Source organism: Miniopterus natalensis, chromosome X (genome assembly GCF_054644295.1).
Source record: "Miniopterus natalensis isolate mMinNat1 chromosome X, mMinNat1.hap1, whole genome shotgun sequence".
Lineage (NCBI taxonomy): Eukaryota > Metazoa > Chordata > Mammalia > Chiroptera > Miniopteridae > Miniopterus > Miniopterus natalensis.
The window spans coordinates 97,662,851-97,683,912 of record NC_142103.1 but is presented as its reverse complement, the minus strand read 5'-3'; the positions used below and the strand labels follow the sequence as shown (position 1 = coordinate 97,683,912).

At 38.2% G+C, this 21,062-nt stretch overlaps 1 protein-coding gene across 1 annotated transcript in view; it reads right to left on the bottom strand.

Moving 5' to 3' along the window:
- Positions 1 to 21,062, bottom strand: part of SCML2 (Scm polycomb group protein like 2) — a 127,716-nt gene that overhangs the window by 53,498 nt on the left and 53,156 nt on the right. The window contains exons 9-11 of the mRNA XM_087813443.1: positions 20,072 to 20,192; positions 14,549 to 14,752; positions 13,241 to 13,423 (exon numbers count right to left, since the gene is read on the bottom strand). Coding sequence (XP_087669569.1) covers positions 13,241 to 13,423; positions 14,549 to 14,752; positions 20,072 to 20,192 — 508 coding nt within the window. The remainder of the gene's footprint in view (positions 1 to 13,240; positions 13,424 to 14,548; positions 14,753 to 20,071; positions 20,193 to 21,062) is intronic.

Sequence of the window (21,062 nt, the reverse complement as noted above, 5' to 3'; positions counted from 1 at the left end):
AGAGGCAGGGAGGCAACCCATTATAATGTGTCTAAAAATTATTCCCACCAGCAAGAAAAGTTCAGAATTCAGTGGCGTTAGGGCGAAGGAAGTAACGGTAAAATGAACAGCCCACCTCACAGGCAACAACCCTGGCCTAGGGCTTCCATTACAACCACCCGACTGCTTACTTATCTTTCAGACAAAGGCATTTCTAGCTGAAGGACCACTCTTTAAGGCGTGATCCTACAAGCAAAGACAGCTCGAATGATCAACTACCCTCTAAATATTCATCGATATCTTGACTTAACCTCAGACTCTAAGGAGAAAGGAAGTACGACAGAGCTCTTCAAAGTCTGATAATAGACTTCAAGCGAGAACAACCAAGGCCAATCTTCACCTGGTCCTAAATGGTTGGGGGCCAAGGCATGTCTCTCCAAGTCATGTCACGAGCAACCTTTAGCCATCCACTTGTCGACTGGCTACTGACAAATCTAAGAGAGTTATTACTACTTGATTTTATTTTGAACCATCGACTATAAAACCAAGGGGCAAAACCTATTTTCGTCAATGACAAATAACTTCGAAAACTGCAACATTTAAATTAGAAGAAAAGAAAGCATTGACTTTCTCATACCCATTAGTGATACAGAAAATGTGGCTATACAAGCACACTTCTCCATACATCTTTGCCGTCCGCAGAATCTTAGCAAGACTACAAAAAGTCTTTGGTTCTCTTTTACTTGTAACGCTTTCTCCAAGAAACGTTTATGAAACTGGTGTATGGTCTGCTATCTATCTGGTGCTGCTACAAGCATGATGTTGACTCTTGATTTCTGCTGCTGGGTATTATACTACGCTGCAGCTTAAAGCTGTTGCTGCTGAGACAACTAGAAAACTCCAGATTATTTTCAAACTCCCACTTTGAAAAGTCATCATAGAGAGGCACTGCCAGGGCAACTGACTGAGGACTTCTGAAAATCCACGCCTGCACCCAAATAACAAAAACACTGGCAAAATCCACTTTTCCAAAGCTCTGGATGCTGACTAAAAGATCACAACAATCCAAAAATCATTTGTTCAGCAAAAAGTGACTTAACGCAAGAAAGAATAGCAAAGTCTGAGGCATTTTAGCGTCCCCACTGCCATGCCCTTCACCCTACTTTGGGAGCACACTTGCAAACAAACACCTTTGCAAGTATACTAGCTATGAAAACCAGCAGCCTAGCCATCACTGGACAGGACACGATGGGTCTGGAGCTGTCCAACAGCCCCACACTGGGAAACGATGACAATTTGAGCGACCTTGCACATAACCGACAATCTGTGATATCAGGCCTTGTTTTATTTCACCTGAATCAGAACCGGCTCTCTCTGAGCAGCTATTGGCAATCCTCTGACCTTGCAGCTGCCTGAGGCGGCAGTACCAGTTGGGGCCCAAAAGAAGCTATCCAAAACGCCTGAAAGGAAAACCTGGAGAATAGATATCCATTCGGGTGAAAAGCACTGAGATATTGCTGGCAATCTAGACGGTCTTATGCATGCTCAGCAACGTAGTGGTGGCCCTCATCTCTCATTTACTTGACGACCTTCATACTCTGCACAAAGCAGACTTGTAAACTGCCTGCTGGAGTTTTGAAGGTGACTCCCAACGCACACACACACACACACACACACACACAAGACTCCTGGCAAAGGCGGAGACACACACCACTTCCAGGCGTTGAAGGAAATCCCTGTCCAATCACTAGCTGGCCACTAAGACAACTGAGAAGACTTCAGTGGACACGCATGGCAAAAGTTGTCCAGGAAATGTCATTCCACTAGTCTAGGAAAATCACTAACCAAACAGCACCAGCAACAATACGCCCTGCAGAAGGGGAGGACATCTAACGATGGCAGTTACTGCATTATACCATTTTAAAAGGCCCAGTTTTCCACTGAAACGTGAGGAGACTTTCAGCGATACGGAAAAGTATGGCCCCTACACAGGGAAAAACAAATGTCAATACAAACCGCCTCTGAGGAAGCCCAAACACTGGACTTACTGGACTAAGACTTTTAACGAGCTATTTCAAATACGTTCAGAAAATGTTTTAAAACCACAGGAGCATATGTAAGTGGCATAGAAGGAATATTTCTTCCCAATCCTGGGACATGTAAACACTATTTACCTTGAGAGGCATGCATCTCTGTTTTGGGGAGCTTAGGAGAGAGAGGAGCAACATCAGATAGATTTTGCTCAGAAGGTCCCTCGGTGGTTTGTTTTCCAGCTATGTCCTCCTCAACTGTTATCAAAAAAAGTGTCGGTTATAACTGACATAGTCTAGCATTTTCATATCATTGGCATAAAACACATGTTTCTAAATCATTTTTCTACTATAACTTCATCAACAGTTTACGAATCATTTGCTTGTGTATCACCCACACGTTCATTTCATTCTATAAAATATTTCAGTGGCATCATATTCCAGAGTTTAAAGCACTAGGTCTGGGTTTAATTTATTCTAGGGCCATCACGTATCTGCAAACATCTCAAGAGGCAGGGAGGCAACCCATTATAATGTGTCTAAAAATTATTCCCACCAGCAAGAAAAGTTCAGAATTCAGTGGCGTTAGGGCGAAGGAAGTAACGGTAAAATGAACAGCCCACCTCACAGGCAACAACCCTGGCCTAGGGCTTCCATTACAACCACCCGACTGCTTACTTATCTTTCAGACAAAGGCATTTCTAGCTGAAGGACCACTCTTTAAGGCGTGATCCTACAAGCAAAGACAGCTCGAATGATCAACTACCCTCTAAATATTCATCGGTATCTTGACTTAACCTCAGACTCTAAGGAGAAAGGAAGTACGACAGAACTCTTCAAAGTCTGATAATAGACTTCAAGCGAGAACAACCAAGGCCAATCTTCACCTGGTCCTAAATGGTTGGGGGCCAAGGCATGTCTCTCCAAGTCATGTCACGAGCAACCTTTAGCTATCCACTTGTCGACTGGCTACTGACAAATCTAAGAGAGTTATTACTACTTGATTTTATTTTGAACCATCGACTATAAAACCAAGGGGCAAAACCTATTTTCGTCAATGACAAATAACTTCGAAAACTGCAACATTTAAATTAGAAGAAAAGAAAGCATTGGCTTTCTCATACCCATTAGTGATACAGAAAATGTGGCTACACAAAAGCACACTTCTCCATACATCTTTGCCGTCCGCAGAATCTTAGCAAGACTACAAAAAGTCTTTGGTTCTCTTTTACTTGTAACGCTTTCTCCAAGAAACGTTTATGAAACTGGTGTATGGTCTGCTATCTATCTGGTGCTGCTACAAGCATGATGCTGACTCTTGATTTCTGCTGCTGGGTATTATACTACGCTGCAGCTTAAAGCTGTTGCTGCTGAGACAACTAGAAAACTCCAGATTATTTTCAAACTCCCACTTTGAAAAGTCATCATAGAGAGGCACTGCCAGGGCAACTGACTGAGGACTTCTGAAAATCCACGCCTGCACCCAAATAACAAAAACACTGGCAAAATCCACTTTTCCAAAGCTCTGGATGCTGACTAAAAGATCACAACAATCCAAAAATCATTTGTTCAGCAAAAAGTGACTTAACGCAAGAAAGAATAGCAAAGTCTGAGGCATTTTAGCGTCCCCACTGCCATGCCCTTCACCCTACTTTGGGACCACACTTGCAAACAAACACCTTTGCAAGTATACTAGCTATGAAAACCAGCAGCCTAGCCATCACTGGACAGGACACGATGCGCCTGGAGCTGTCCAACAGCCCCACACTCGGAAACGATGACAATTTGAGCAACCTTGCACATAACTGACAATCTGTGATATCAGGCCTTGTTTTATTTCACCTGAATCAGAACCGGCTCTCTCTGAGCAGCTATTGGCAATCCTCTGACCTTGCAGCTGCCTGAGGCGGCAGTACCAGTTGGGGCCCAAAAGAAGCTATCCAAAACGCCTGAAAGGAAAACCTGGAGAATAGATATCCATTCGGGTGAAAAGCACTGAGATATTGCTGGCAATCTAGACGGTCTTATGCATGCTCAGCAACGTAGTGGTGGCCCTCATCTCTCATTTACTTGACGACCTTCATACTCTGCACAAAGCAGACTTGTAAACTGCCTGCTGGAGTTTTGAAGGTGACTCCCAACGCACACACACACACACACACACACACACACACAAGACTCCTGGCAAAGGCGGGGACACACACCACTCCCAGGCGTTGAAGGAAATCCCTGTCCAATCACTAGCTGTCCACTAGATAACTGAGAGCACTTCAGTAGTCATAGAAGACAAATTTAGCCCAAGAAGCCTGATCAAATTAGACTCAGAATGTCACTGAAGAAGCAACTCCAGCAACAACAAGCTCTGTAGATTGGAATGAAATCTAATGATAAGAGTTTTTGCATTATATCACTTAAAAAGGCCGAGTTGTCAACTGAAATATAGAAAGACATGTAAAGTAACAGAAAAGGATGGAGCATACACAGGGCAAAACCTATGTCAATATAAATTGCCTCTGAGGAAGCCCAGACACTGAACCTAGTGGACAATGTCTTTGCATAGGCTATTTTATATACTTGCACAAAATTTTTAAAATATTAGAGTACATATAAGTAATACACTATAACTTTTCTTCTCAATCCAGGGACATGTAAATACTATTTACCTTGAAAGGCATGCATCTCTGTTTTGAGGAGCTTAGGAGGTAGAGGAGCAACATCAGACAGAGGTTGCTCAGAAGGTCTCTTGGTGGTTTGTTTTTCAGTTAGGTCCTCCTCAACTGTTGTCAAAAAGAGATTGTGTTCTCATAAGATATTATAGAATTTTCATACCATCAGCATAAAACACATGTTTCTAAATCATTTTTCGACTAAAACTTCAACAACAGTTCATGAATTATTTGATTATGTATGAACAACACGTTCATTTCATCCTATAAACTATTTCAGTGACATCATATTCCAGAGTTTAAAGCACTAGGTCTGGGTTTAACTTATTCTAGGGCCATCACGAATCTGCAAACATCTCAAGATGCAGGGAGGTAACCAATTATAATGTGTCTAATAACTGTTCCCACGAGCAGGGGCAGTACTGGTATAATTAACAGCCCATTTCACAGGCAACAACGCTGGCCTGGGGCTGCCATTACAACCACTCAACTGCTTACTTATCTTTCAACCAAATGCATTTCTACCTGAAAGACCACTCTTTAAGGCATGATCCTACAAGGAAAGACAGCTCGAATGATCAACTACAGTCTAAATATTCATCGATATCTTGATTCACACTCAAAATCTAAGGAAAAAGTATGTACAATAGAACTCTTCAAAGTCTGAGAATAGACTTTAAGTGAGAACAACCAACGTCAATCTTCACCTGGTTCTAAATGGTTGGGGGCCAAGGCATGTCTCTCCAAGTCAAGTCACGAGCAACCTTTAGCCATCCACTTATTGACTGACTACTGACAAATCTAAGAGAGTTATTACTACCTGATTTTATTTTGAATCATTGACTATAAAACTAAGGGGCAAAACATATTTTCCTGAATGACAAATACCTCAAAAATTGCAACAATTAAATTAGAAGAAAAGAAAGCATTGACTTTTTCATACCCATTAATGATACAGAAAATTTCACTATGCAAGTATACTTCTCCATACATATTTGTCTTCCTTAGCATCTTAGCAAGATTACAAAAAGTCTTTAGTTCTCTTTCACTTGTAATGCTTTCTTTATGACAAGTTTATGAAAGTGGTGTATTATCTACTATCTATCTGGTGCTGCCTCAAGCATAACGTTGACTCTTTATTTCGGCTTCTGAGTATTATAGTACGCTGCAGTTTAAAACTGTTCCTGCTGAGATAAGTAGAAAACTCTAGATTATTTTAAAACGCCCATATAAAAAGTCATCATACAGAGGCACTTGCAGGGCAACTGATTAAGCACTTCTGAAAATACACGCCGAGGACTTCTGAAAATACACGCCTTCATCCAAATAATGAAAAACTGGCAAAATCCACTTGTCCAAAACTCTGGATATTGATTAAAAGATTACAACAATCCAAAAATCATTTGTTCAGCAAAAAGTGACAACGCAAGAAAGAATAGCAAAGTCTGAGGCATTTTAGCGTCCCCACTGCTATGCCCTTCACCCTACTTTGGGAGCACACTTGCAAACAAACACCTTTGCAAGTATACTAGCTATGAAAACCAGCAGCCTAGCCATCACTGGACAGGACACGATGGGTCTGGAGCTGTCCAACAGCCCCACACTGGGAAACGATGACAATTTGAGCAATCTTGCAGATAACTGACAATCTGTGATATCAGGCCTTGTTTTATTTCACCTGAATCAGAACCGGCTCTCTCTGAGCAGCTATTGGCAATCCTCTGACCTTGCAGCTGCCTGAGGCGGCAGTACCAGTTGGGGCCCAAAAGAAGCTATCCAAAAAGCCTGAAGGGAAAACCTGGAGAATAGATATCCGTTCGGGTGAAAAGCACTGAGATATTGCTGGCAATCTATAGACGGTCTTATGCATGCTCAGCAACCTAGTGGTGGCCCTCATCTCTCATTTACTTGACGACCTTCATACTCTGCACAAAGCAGACTTGTAAACTGCCTGCTGGAGTTTTGAAGGTGACTCCCAACACACACACACACACACACACACAAGACTCCTTGCAAATGCGGGGACACACACCACTTCCAGGCGTTGAAGGAAATCCCTGTCCAATCACTAGCTGTCCACTAGATAACTGAGAGCACTTCAGTAGTCATAGAAGACAAATTTAGCCCAAGAAGCCTGATCAAATTAGACTCAGAATGTCAGTGAAGAAGCAACTCCAGCAACAACAAGCTCTGTAGATTGGAATGAAATCTAATGATAAGAGTTTTTGCATTATATCACTTAAAAAGGCCGAGTTGTCAACTGAAATATAGAAAGACATGTAAAGTAACAGAAAAGGATGGAGCATACACAGGGCAAAACCTATGTCAATATAAATTGCCTCTGAGGAAGCCCAGACACTGAACTTAGTGGACAATGTCTTTGCATAGGCTATTTTATATACTTGCACAAAATTTTTAAAATATTAGAGTACATATAAGTAATACACTATAACTTTTCTTCTCAATCCAGGGACATGTAAATACTATTTACCTTGAAAGGCATGCATCTCTGTTTTGAGGAGCTTAGGAGGTAGAGGAGCAACATCAGACAGAGGTTGCTCAGAAGGTCTCTTGGTGGTTTGTTTTTCAGTTAGGTCCTCCTCAACTGTTGTCAAAAAGAGATTGTGTTCTCATAAGATATTATAGAATTTTCATACCATCAGCATAAAACACATGTTTCTAAATCATTTTTCGACTAAAACTTCAACAACAGTTCATGAATTATTTGATTATGTATGAACAACACGTTCATTTCATCCTATAAACTATTTCAGTGACATCATATTCCAGAGTTTAAAGCACTAGGTCTGGGTTTAACTTATTCTAGGGCCATCACGAATCTGCAAACATCTCAAGATGCAGGGAGGTAACCAATTATAATGTGTCTAATAACTGTTCCCACGAGCAGGGGCAGTACTGGTATAATTAACAGCCCATTTCACAGGCAACAACGCTGGCCTGGGGCTGCCATTACAACCACTCAACTGCTTACTTATCTTTCAACCAAATGCATTTCTACCTGAAAGACCACTCTTTAAGGCATGATCCTACAAGGAAAGACAGCTCGAATGATCAATTACACTCTAAATATTCATCAATATCTTGATTCACACTCAAAATCTAAGGAAAAAGTATGTACAATAGAACTCTTCAAAGTCTGAGAATAGACTTTAAGTGAGAACAACCAACGTCAATCTTCACCTGGTCCTAAATGGTTGGGGGCCAAGGCATGTCTCTCCAAGTCAAGTCACGAGCAACCTTTAGCCATCCACTTATTGACTGACTACTGACAAATCTAAGAGAGTTATTACTACCTGATTTTATTTTGAATCATTGACTATAAAACTAAGGGGCAAAACATATTTTCCTGAATGACAAATACTTCAAAAATTGCAACAATTAAATTAGAAGAAAAGAAAGCATTGACTTTTTCATACCCATTAATGATACAGAAAATTTCACTATGCAAGTATACTTCTCCATACATATTTGTCTTCCTTAGCATCTTAGCAAGATTACAAAAAGTCTTTAGTTCTCTTTCACTTGTAATGCTTTCTTTATGACAAGTTTATGAAAGTGGTGTATTATCTACTATCTATCTGGTGCTGCCTCAAGCATAACGTTGACTCTTTATTTCGGCTTCTGAGTATTATAGTACACTGCAGTTTAAAACTGTTCCTGCTGAGATAAGTAGAAAACTCTAGATTATTTTAAAACGCCCATATAAAAAGTCATCATACAGAGGCACTTGCAGGGCAACTGATTAAGCACTTCTGAAAATACACGCCGAGGACTTCTGAAAATACACGCCTTCATCCAAATAATGAAAAACTGGCAAAATCCACTTGTCCAAAACTCTGGATATTGATTAAAAGATTACAACAATCCAAAAATCATTTGTTCAGCAAAAAGTGACAACGCAAGAAAGAATAGCAAAGTCTGAGGCATTTTAGCGTCCCCACTGCCATGCCCTTCACCCTACTTTGGGAGCACACTTGCAAACAAACACCTTTGCAAGTATACTAGCTATGAAAACCAGCAGCCTAGCCATCACTGGACAGGACACGATGGGTCTGGAGCTGTCCAACAGCCCCACACTGGGAAACGATGACAATTTGAGCAATCTTGCAGATAACTGACAATCTGTGATATCAGGCCTTGTTTTATTTCACCTGAATCAGAACCGGCTCTCTCTGAGCAGCTATTGGCAATCCTCTGACCTTGCAGCTGCCTGAGGTGACAGTACCAGTTGGGGCCCAAAAGAAGCTATCCAAAAAGCCTGAAGGGAAAACCTAGAGAATAGATATCCGTTCGGGTGAAAAGCACTGAGATACTGCTGGCAATCTAGACGGTCTTATGCATGCTCAGCAACGTAGTGGTGGCCCTCATCTCTCATTTACTTGACGACCTTCATACTCTGCACAAAGCAGACTTGTAAACTGCCTGCTGGAGTTTTGAAGGTGACTCCCAACACACACACACACACACACACACACAAGACTCCTGGCAAAGGCGGGGACACACACCACTCCCAGGTGTTGAAGGAAATCCCTGTCCAATCACTACCTGGCCACTGTCGTACTGGAGAAGACTTCAGTAGTCATAGAAGGCACAATTAGCCCAGCAAAATTGATCAAATTAGACTCGGAATTGCACTAAACAAACAGCACCAGCAACAACAAATTCTGCAGATGGGGAGGAAATCTAATGATGAGAGTTACTGCATTATGTCAGTTAAACAGGCACAGTTTTCAACTGAAACATAAGGAAACATGCAAAGAAATAGAAAATTATGGAGAATACACAGGGGAAAACAAATATCAATATAAAACGCCTATGAGCAAGCCCAGACACTGGACTTTCTTGGCTGACTTCAAGCATGCTATTTTATGTATGTTGAGAAGGCTTTTTAATAATTTTGTGTAAATAATTAAAGAAAGGTATGAGAGGAATGTCTCACCAAACAGAGACTGTCAATAAAGCAGTAACAAAGAATTTAATATGAATTTGAGAATTTTTTTAAAATATATTAAATGAAATGAAAAATTCCCAAGACAGACTCAATAGCAGATCTGATGTAATAGAAGAAAGAATCAACATATTTAAAGACAGATCAATTGACATTATATAGTTAAACGAAAAAGAACCCCACCAGCATGGCTCAGTGTTTGGGTATCTTCTTATGATCCCGGATATCATAGTTCGATTCCTGGTCAGGGCACATGTCCAGGTTGTGGCCTCCATCCCAAGTAGGGGCATGCACGAGACAGCTGATCAATGACTCTTTCATCATTGATTTTTCTTTCTCTCCCCCTTTCCCTTCCTCTCTCTCAAATCAATAAAGACATATTAAAAACATAAAAGAATGAGGACAAATGAACAGATATCAGAGACCTGTGGTCCACTATCAAGCATAACAAAAGACACATAATGAGAGAGTCCCAGGAAAGGAGAGAAAAGGGCAGAAAGAATATTTTAAGAAATAATAGGCCCTGGTCATGTAGCTCAATTGGTTGGAATGTCATCTCCATACGCCAAGGTTATGGGTTTGATCCCCAATCAGGGCACAAGTAAGAATCAACCTATAAATGCATAAATATGTGGAACAATAAGTCAGTGTCCCTCTCTTTCTCCCCCCCTCCCACTTTCCCTGCTTGCTTACCTTCCTCTTTTGCTCTCTAAATCAATAAATACAAATTTCAGGAAGAAATAATGGCTAAAAACTTCCCAAATTTGATGAAAAACATTAACTGGCATATTCAAAAAGCTCAACAATATCCAACAAAAATAAATTCAAAGATATTCACACCTAGAAAAACACAAACTGTCTAAAGCAAAAGCAAAATGAATTTTGTACAAGAAAAAGCAAATCATACAAAGAAGCCTCAATAAGATTAGCAGCTAACTACAAACTACTGAAGGAAGTGGGATGACATACCCAAATCACTGAAACAAAAAGATAGTCAACCAAGAATTCTATATTCAGCAAAACTAACCTCTAAAAAATGAAGGGGAAAATAAAAAATTTTCCATAAACAAAAACTGAGACTATTCCCTTAAGAGTCTCAGATGAGCTCTGAAAATGTTTTGCTATTGTCGTGACACAGAAAACCGCACAAAATCATGCCAATTAAAGGGTTCAAATCTTTATGTTTACTTTAAGAACCCTGATGAAACTGCTCAGGTCATCAAGAGTACACATATCCAAAAATTCACCAAGTATCTGAAGTATGTAACTTTACAAGAAGCAATGTGTCCCATTCTATTGTTACAATGGTGGAGTTGGTAGGTGTGCCCAGGCCAAACAATGGGGCCGGACACAGGATCCCTGGCTCAAAAAGAGTGTTGAATTTTTGCTGCACATGCTTTAAAATGCAAAAAATTTTGCTTTACTTAAGGGTTTAGCTCTAGATTCTCTGGTCACTGAGCACATGCAGGTGAACAAATCTCCCAAGATGCAGCCCAGAACTTACAGACCTCATGTCCAGATTAACCCATACATGAGCTCTCCCTGCCACATGGAGATGATCCTTACTGAAAAAGAGCAAACTGTTCCTAAACCAGAAGAGGAGGTTGCAAAGAAGAAAAAGATATTCCAGAAGAAACTGAAGAAACAAAACTTGTGGCCCAGGAGTAAATTCTGCATCAAATAAACGCTAATAAAATTTTTTAAAAACTGAGAGAATTCCTCAGTTGCAGAGATACCCTACAAGAAATACTAAAGGGACTTCTTCAAGTTGAAATTAAAGGGCACTAGACAGCCCAGCTGGGCATGGCTCAGCGGTTGAGCGTTGACCTAGGATCCAGGCGACCGGGTGTTCGATTCCAGGTCAGGGTACATGCCCGGGTTGTGGGCTTGATCAATGACTCTCTCATCATTGATGTTTCTATCTCTCTCTCCCCCTCTCATTTCCTCTCTCTGAAATCAATAAAGATATATTTTAAAATAATAATAATAAAAAAATAAAGGGCACTAGACAGTACAAAAGTCCCTCCTTACCCAGGGAAATATGTTCCAAGACTCCCAGTGGATGCCTGAAACCATGAACTGTATCAAACCCTATATATACTATGATTTTTCCTATACATACATACCTATGATAACGTTTAATCTATGAATTGGGTTCAGTAAGAGATTAACAACAGTAACATAATAAAATAGAACAATTATAACATACTATAATAAAAGTTATATGAATGTTATCTCTCTCTCAAAATACCTTATTGTACTGTACTCACCCTTCTTCTTGTGATGATGTAAGATGATACAATGCCTATGTGATGAGGTGAAGTGAGCTAAATGACGTAGGCACTGTGATGTAGCATTAGGCTACTATAAGAGTTAATTGAACACACACAAGCACTGTGATACCACAAAAGTAGATCTAATAACTAAGACGGCTACTAAGTGGCTACTGAGCAGGTACTATACACAGTGTGGTCACACTGGACAAAGAGATGATTTGCATCCCAGGCAAGGCAGAGTGAGACTTCATCATGCTACACAGAATGGTGTGCAATTTCAAATGTAAGAATTGTTTATTTCTGGAATTTTCCATTTAAAAATTTTGGACTGAAGTAGACCATGGGTAACTGGACCCTGGATAAGGAGACTGTATTGATAATTTATAAAATCATATATAAGTAATGATACCTTCAACTACTGTATAAAGCAAAACATCTGTTGTGTCAAAACAAAAACAAAAATTAATTCAAAATAGATCAATGACCTAAATAGAGCAGCTATAAAATTCGTAGGAGACAACAAAGAAGTAAATCTTTGTGAACGTGTATTAAAGCAATGTTTTCTTAGATGTGACACCAAAAGTACAAGAAAAAAAAGAAAAATAGATAAACTGGACTTCATCAAAATTAAATACTTTTGTGCTTCAAAGGACACCATCAAGAAAGTAAAAAGACAACCTACAGAATGGGAGAAAATTCAGGGTGGGCCAAAAGTAGGTTTACAGTTCTGAGTATGCAAAACACAGAGTATATTCTTTTAGTATTATTTATTAATTATTATATTATTTTCCATATGAACTGTAAATCTACTTTTTCCCTCTCCCAATATATGCAAGCCATGTATCTGATATGGAACTTGTACATGGGATATATAAAGAATTTTTCGTGTATTATACTTACATATAACAAGTATAAAGATACAATATCTAATATATACATATATAATAATTATAAATATATATCTATATAATAAAAAATAGAGAACCCAATTAAAAGTGGGTGAAGGATTTGAATAGGTATTTCTCCAAAGAAAATATACGAATAGCGAATAAGAACTTGAAAAGATGCTCAACATGCAAATCAAATCACAATGAAATACCTTTCAGGTTTTGATTCTCCAGTTCATTATGAATACAACAAGAAATTACTTTCTGACTTTGAACAAAAACAACTATATATTATGCATGTCTAATTATCATAGTAGATAAAATGTTTACTCTGAGGACACAAGGGAGAACTGCATTAAACAAGATTCTTGAGTTAATTATAAACTGTAATATAAAACAGAAGCACAATATAAAATTTTACATTTTTTCTTACCTGGATTATTTTGATCATCCTCTGCAGTACTATGAGTATTACCTCTGTAAGCACTAAAAGGCTGACTACTCAGAAGGTTATCACATTGCAGGCTGTGGCAGAAGTTTTCAAGAAAGCGAAGAGCAAATGACGCACTGTTCACTGGAGGGAGCTGGATGGAATGAGTTTCCCCATCAAAGAAGGCTATTGAAAGAAAAAAAAGATGTCAGAGTTACATAACAGAAATATGAGAACTACAGTAATTATTTTAAAAAGCCATCAATTTAGGAAATGTAATATATCTCTAATTTGTGAGTTTTTGTAATTTACAAAGGAATAATTGTAAATTACAAAAATTCCTCTCATTAAAACACAACAGTATGGATGGACCTGGAGAATAATATGCTAAGTGAAATAAGCCAGGCAGCGAAAGACAAATATCACATGATCTCGCTTATTCGTGGAATCTAAAGAACTTAATAAACAGCATAGATTCAATGACATGGAAGCATAGATGAGACTGACGAATGTCAGAGGGATGGAGGAGGGCGGGTGGGTGGAGGGGGAGAGAGTAACCAAAGAATTTATATGCATATGTGCACAACCCAAGGACACGGACAATGGTGGGGAGAGGGACTGCGGAGGGGGAGGGGATGGGTCATTGGGGAGAAAAAGGGACATCTGTAATATTTTAAACAAAAATAAAATTTTAAAAAAATAAAAATAAAATAAAATAATAAAAAAATAAAGATTAAATTTAAAAAAACACACAACACAACAGCCTACATTAGTAAAATAATTCTCATTTTAAAATATTCATAAAGTAAACAACAGAAACCCATTGATCTCTAACAACACTCTACTTCAAATATTCCATGGGGACAAATGTTGTAGTATCTGAGCACAAAATCATGAAAGCTGTATAATTTATCTCTTAATCACTTCTTCAGCCACATTTTTATTTAGAGCTTCTTATAAACCAGTCTGTTTTCTAAAAAAATTAAAATTTATTATCAACCTAGGTACTTTGTATACAGTGAACTTAACAAAGCATGTAAAAAAAAACATCTGTACCTTTTATCTCAAGTTACAGTATTATACTTTGTGTATTTTAAAAGTAAAATTAAGCTTTCCAAACAGGGTTAAAAGTCTATAAACATATAACTATTATAAATATTCTATTATATCAATATAATAAATATTCCAATATTTTAAAGTTAATAGAATAGAAATATTATAAAATAATATACATATTATAACATGTTTGCCTTCTAAAAACTGAAAATCAAATTAGGAAAAAAATATGAATAAATAATTAGATGAGCATACCCGTTATCATTTCTCCTCCACGATTATCTGGCTTAAGGAATCCAAAAACAGTCTTACTTTCAATGCCACAATCTACACAGGCCTGCACAGTCCGCCTGAGCACCACATTCACAGGGCCCGGGCCAAAGTGGTCAGGCAACTGCTGGATTTTGTTCTGATCCAGGTAAGGGCCACAGTCTCCATGTTTGTTTATATAGACACAGACTTGAGGGGGAAAATGTGTATACAGATATAACAATGAAATTGGTTATAAAAACATAAATATGTATTCAATTACAATATCCCACAAGCCACAATTCACTCAAGAGAACCTAAATATAAGTATCAATGATCCTGTATTCTACCTAAAAATATGTATCTAAATATATCTTTACATTTGTGTAAAGATTTTAAACCTAGAAAGAAATAATCCAAATACTTATGCAATTTTCTAGAATTGCTCCCAAACTGATTATAAAAGCTACAAAACAATTAATCATACATTCCCACATTATATAACATGATATAAAGATAAATGAGTATTTTCACCTTTTAGCTGTACACACAGTATAGGAACTTTTTTAAAGATTGGTCATGTTAGAATAGAGAGCCCAGAAATAAACCCATGCCTAATATGATCAATTAATCTATGACAAAGGAGGCAAGAATATACAATGTGCTAAAGACTGTTTAATAAATGGTGTTGAGAAAGCTCGGCAATGCAAAAAAATGAAACTAGACCACTTTCTTACACCATATACAAGAATAAACTAAAATGGATTAAAGACTTAAATGTAAGACACAAAGTCATAAAACTCCTAGAAGAAAACATAGGCAGTAAACTCTCTGACACTGCTCTTAGTAATATTTTTTCTGATATATCTCCTTAGACAAGGGAAACAAAAGAAAAAAATAAACAAATAGGCCTACATCAAATTAAAAAGTTGTTTGTTCTTTTAAAAAATATATCTTTAATGATTTCATAGAGGAAAAGAGAGGGAAGGAGAGATAGAAACATCAATGAACAGAGAATCATCGTTCATCGGCTGCCTCCTGCACGCCCCCGACTGGGGATCGAGCCCGCAACCCGGGCATGTGCCTGATCAGGAATCAAATGGCAATCTCCTGGATCCTAGATCAATGCTCAACTGCTGAGCCACGCCTGGCCAAGCAAAGTAAAAAGTTTTTGCACAGCAAAAGACATCCTACCGAATGAGAGAAGATATTCGCCAATGACACATCCAATAACAGGTTAATATCCAAAATTTATAAAGAACTTATACAGAGTGATATCAAAGGAATGAAAGCATAAGAGACCTCCTTGGTCTCTCTCCCTGAAATTTCAACAATTTGAATAGCTATAATTCAACAAAGGATTCCCTGCTCAATGCACAAACACATCTGAGAGATCTGTGCATTGAAACATCTGAAGCTGGGCAGGTGAAAACAAACCAGGGAGGTGAGAAGGGAGAAGAGCCAGGGGAGCTGGGAGCTCACTGCAGGGCTCAGCCTGGAAAGGGGAGAAATCAGGTTGTGGCTGGCACTCCCTTCAGCCAGGAGGAGCAAAGAGATATAGTTAACATTCCGGCAGGAGTGGGCAGTACAAGCTGCTGCTGAGCCCAGTGACTGGGCAGGGATGAAGAACAAAGGTGTGGCCAAAGTTGTCTGGCAATTGGCATTCCAGGCAGAGAAAAAAAGTCACAGAGCCTGGTCACCTTCCCTTAACCTCCCAGAGATCACCTCTGCTCACCCTTCATGTCAAGTTGCAGAGGACATTATCTGCAAACCCAAGAAACGGTATTACAGAAACACTTTTCCCTGAGTGAAGGGTGCACTCTGTGACTGTGACTAATCCCAGGGTTGAGTGGAAGGTCCGGAGGGACACTGCAGAGTATACTGGTTGCCATTACTGGGAGGGCAAAGGAACAAAGGAGGTGGCCAGGTTCCCCCAGATCACTCACTCCACTCTCATACATCAGAGACTGCACTGCTAATGGCGACTGGCTGCAGGGGCAGCACTGGTATTTCACCAAATTCACTGCCCTCCGCATTCCCCTGAGGGGTTGGCCCCCTGAGACTGGGGCAACCAGATCACAAGGGAGGCACAGACCTTCCCAGGGAATACAAGCCATTTTCCACCAACTGGCAGAGATCTGAAACACCAGAGAAGTGCAAGAGAGATTAAAAAACTTGTGATTCAGCGCCACCTACTAAAAAAAAAAAAAATAGAAAGGCTTCTCCTTATCAATATACTAGAGCAGCGATTTTCAACCGTTTTCATCTCGTGGCACAAACTGATTACTAAAATTCTGTGGCATACCAAAAAATACATTTTTTTGCCAATCTGACCAAAAAAAAAAATAGGTATAATTTTGATTCATTCACACGAGTTGGCTATTCTTGTGTTGGCTGTTGTCATTTTTTTATTTGACAATCTAAGGGGAAAGTGGTCAGTGGCCGCTGACTAAATAGTCAGGTATTGCATGTTTTTAAAATTCTTGTGGCACACCAGTGTGCCTGTCATGGCCTACCAGTTGAAAGCTGCTGTACTAAAGAAGTACCACTCAACATAGATGCCTAGACAGAGAAGGAATACATCAAATACCATGAATAAACAAGGTAAGGAGGCAGCTCAGATAGAAAATAATATATCTCCAGAAAATAAACTTAAAGACATGGAAATATGTGATTTAAACGACAGAGAATTTAACATTGCCATTCTGGTCCTGACTGGTGTGGCTCAGGTGGCTGGAACATAGTCCCATACACGGAAAGGTGATAGGTTCAATTCCCAGTCAGGGCACATACCCAGGTTGTGGGTTCAATCCCCAGTAGGGGCACCTTCAGGGAGGCAACCAATCGATGTTTCTGTCTCACATCGATGTTTCTCTCTCCTCTCTGTCTCCTCCCCTTCCTCTCTCTAAAATCAATTTAAAAACCTCAATAAAAAAATACTGCAGTTCTGAAAGAACTCAACATGATGCAAGAAAACACAGAGAGGCAATTTAATGAACTTAAAAACAAAATCAACAAACAAAACAAGTACATTACCAAAAAGATGGAAACTTTTAAAAAGAACCAAATCCTTCCTCTCTCTAAAATCAATAAAGATATTTTTTTTAAAAAAAGAACCAAACAGAAATTCTGGAGATGAAGAACTCAATAAGAGAGATAAAGAATGAACTAGCAAGCGCAGGAAATAGAGCTGGCCAGATGGAGCAAGGAATTAGTGATATCAAAAATAGAAATCTAGAAATGATGCAGAGATTTGAGCATAAAAAATAATAAAAGAACTCTATGGAACTATATGACTCAGTCAGAAAGAACAATATATGAACAACAGGCATACAAGAAGAGAGGGTAAGGGAACAGAGAGTCAATTCAAACAAATAGTTGAGAACTTCCCAAAACCTATGGGAAGAGCTAGACCTTCAAACCCATGAAGCAAACAGAACACCTAATAACCTCAATCCAAAAAGGCCTTCTCAAAGGCAGATTGTGTTAAAACTGTCAAAAATTAATGACAAAGAAAGAATTCTCAAGGCAGCCGGGGGGGGGGGGGGAGAAAGTAACCTATAAAGAAAAGTCCATTAGGTTATCATCAGACTTCTCAGTAGAAACTCTATAAGCCAGAAGAGAGTAGAACCAAATATTCAAACTACTGAAAGAGAGAAATTACCAGCCAAAAATAATATATCCAGCAAAGTTATCTTTTAGATATGAAGGAAAAATAAAGAATTTTCCAGACATACAGAAGCTGAGGGAATTCATCACCAAAAGACCTCCACTGTAGGAAACACTCAATGAGGTTATTCTACCTAAAACAAAAAGCAAAAAGTCAAAAAACTATGAGTAAGATCACCAAAAAATGTACAGAGTAAGTAGAGATAGTTTGTGACAACAAAAACAGAAAAGAGGAGGGTGTAAAAGGTCTGAATTTGCAAAGGAGGATGGAGATTAGATGCAGTCAAAAGAAAAATAACTACTGTATATATTAAACTTGCTTTTTCATAAACCTAATGGTAACCAGACACACACAAAAAAACTGAGATATATAAACTTAAAAAAAGAGCAAACAGAGAAAAAAGTATGGAATATTACCAAACAAAAACAACAGACAGAAACACGAAAGAAAAGAACAAATGGAGGCACAGAGCTACCAGAAAACAGAAGACTAAATAGTTATAGGAAATCCTCAGACATCAATAATTACCCTAAATGTAAATTGACTGAATTCACCAATAAAAAGGCACAGAGTAGCAGACTGGATCAAAAAACAAAACCCAACCATATGCTGCTTTTAGGAGACACATCTAAGCTATAAAGACAAAGATAGGCTCAAAGTGAAATGGTGGAAAATTATTCTCCAAGCAAATATATAGCATCCACAGAAAAGCAGGTATAGCCATACTTATATCTGACAAAAGGTAAAAAGAAACAAAGATGGGCATTTTATAATGATAAGGGGGCACTATATCAAAAAGACATAACACATTGGACAAGTACATGCAAGAAATGACACTAGACCACCAATTTACACCACACACAAGAATAAACTCAAAATAGATAAAGGACTTAAATGTAGGTCCAGAAACCATAAAAATCCTAGAAGAAAACATAGACAGTAAAATCTCAGACATCTCTCGTAGCAATATTTTTGCCGATACAGATGACAAATAAAAGGAACTGATTAATCAGGGTCTGGGCATCTCATACTGTTCACAAAAGCAGAGAACAATTTTTTTTTATAGGAGTTTGGAAGAAATTTATTCCAACCCTAATGGACGACTTTGCAAGACTTCAGTAGAGGAAGTAACTGCAGAAGTGTTGGAAATAGCAACGGAAATGAGAAATAAAATTAAAAGCAGAACCAGAAGATGTGACTGAATTGCTGCAGTCTCATAAAATTTTAATAAATGAAAAATGACTTCTTATGGATGAACAAAGAAAGAGGTTTCTCTTGAGATGGAATTCTCTGCTCATGAAGATGCTGTGAAGATTGTTGAAATTACAACAAAATATTTAGAATATATAAACTTAGTTGATAAAGCAGTGGCAGGATTTGAGTAGAATGACTCCAATTTTGTTTTGTTTTTTTCTTCTTTTTCTTAATCTTTATTGTTGAAAAGCAGAGAACAATTCAAAGTCATCATGCCCCTTAACAGGCAATGATCTGTCAAGATTTTGAAAGGCACTAAAAAAAAAGTTTGAGGTAGCTTTAAAAAATACATGTAGACAATAAGACAAACTGTGAAATGAGAGACAGGAAAAACAAAAATAATTTGATGATGTAAATTTTATAAATCTTACTAAGATGGATAAAAAACTTTTAAGGGTATTGAGTGACTCGTGCATTTAAACAGGCTCTTTTTCCTTAACATCAAAATGAACAATCAGAATTTCAAAATACATATGAAAAATGCTTAAAGAAATGTTTATTATCATCTTTTTTCTTATTGTTTTACTTCCAGGACTTCAAAGATACTGGAAATAATACAGAATAAAAGATTAGTAATTTTATAGTCTTTTAAAATACTAATTTACCTGTAGACATCATTATTTTAGATGACCCAGGACTGGGATCCTTATATTCAACACCACGGCCTCTGGTCAGCATCTTTACAGAAGTTGTAGATGTAGAACACATAACAGGAATAGATTTTTCCTGTTAAAAAAAATCAATAACATCAAAAAACACAAGTATACATTATGCTTTAAAACATTCCTAGGTAAGGTCAGAAAATTGACATAACTGGTCCACAAATGATCAGTTGCCAGAAGTTCTCAGGGTTGGAAACTCCTGTGTGTGTGTCACAAACTACAGTACTTTCCACATTGTGCTCCTCAGAGGGGCCCATGATCAGGTGGGCGAGAAAGAGACCAAGAAACTGAGATTCCCTGTGCTATCCCCGGTCCAATTTAGCCAAAATAGTTCACTCTGTAAAATTGTTTTATTTTTTGAGGTTCCCTATAAGACAAGTTTTTTCATGCTGCTAAATAAAAGTCTGTCAATCTAATCCAGCAATAATACATCCAATGAGGGTGAGGGACCTCAACAAGACAGATGACAGAGCTGTCTTTAGAAAGCAGTCACTCATCTGATTTTTACTGTATCTAGTCTGCATTTCTCCATATTACATATTATAGTTATGACATTAAAAGTGGCTTGTATCCAAAATCATGACTATTGTATGTAAGAACCAAATGTACTCTGGGCATTATTAAACATCACTAATGCTTTATTTTATATCAACTCTTGAGGTTTTCTTGGAGCTATTTCAAACACAGCTCTCCAATATCAGAGACAAGGCTCTTGTGCCTAGAAAAGGTAGTAATAGAAGGTATTTAAAGGGTAGGAACAAAAGAGGAAAAAATAGGATAACACTCATTCATTATATAATATATATATAATGCTGTTATGCTTAATCCCTTCACCTTCTTAAGCTCTGTCTTTTCATTAGAGAGTTTAGTCCACTAACTTTTAAAGTAATTATTAATATGTTTATGTCTGGGTCTACTGTTTTCTATTTGTCTC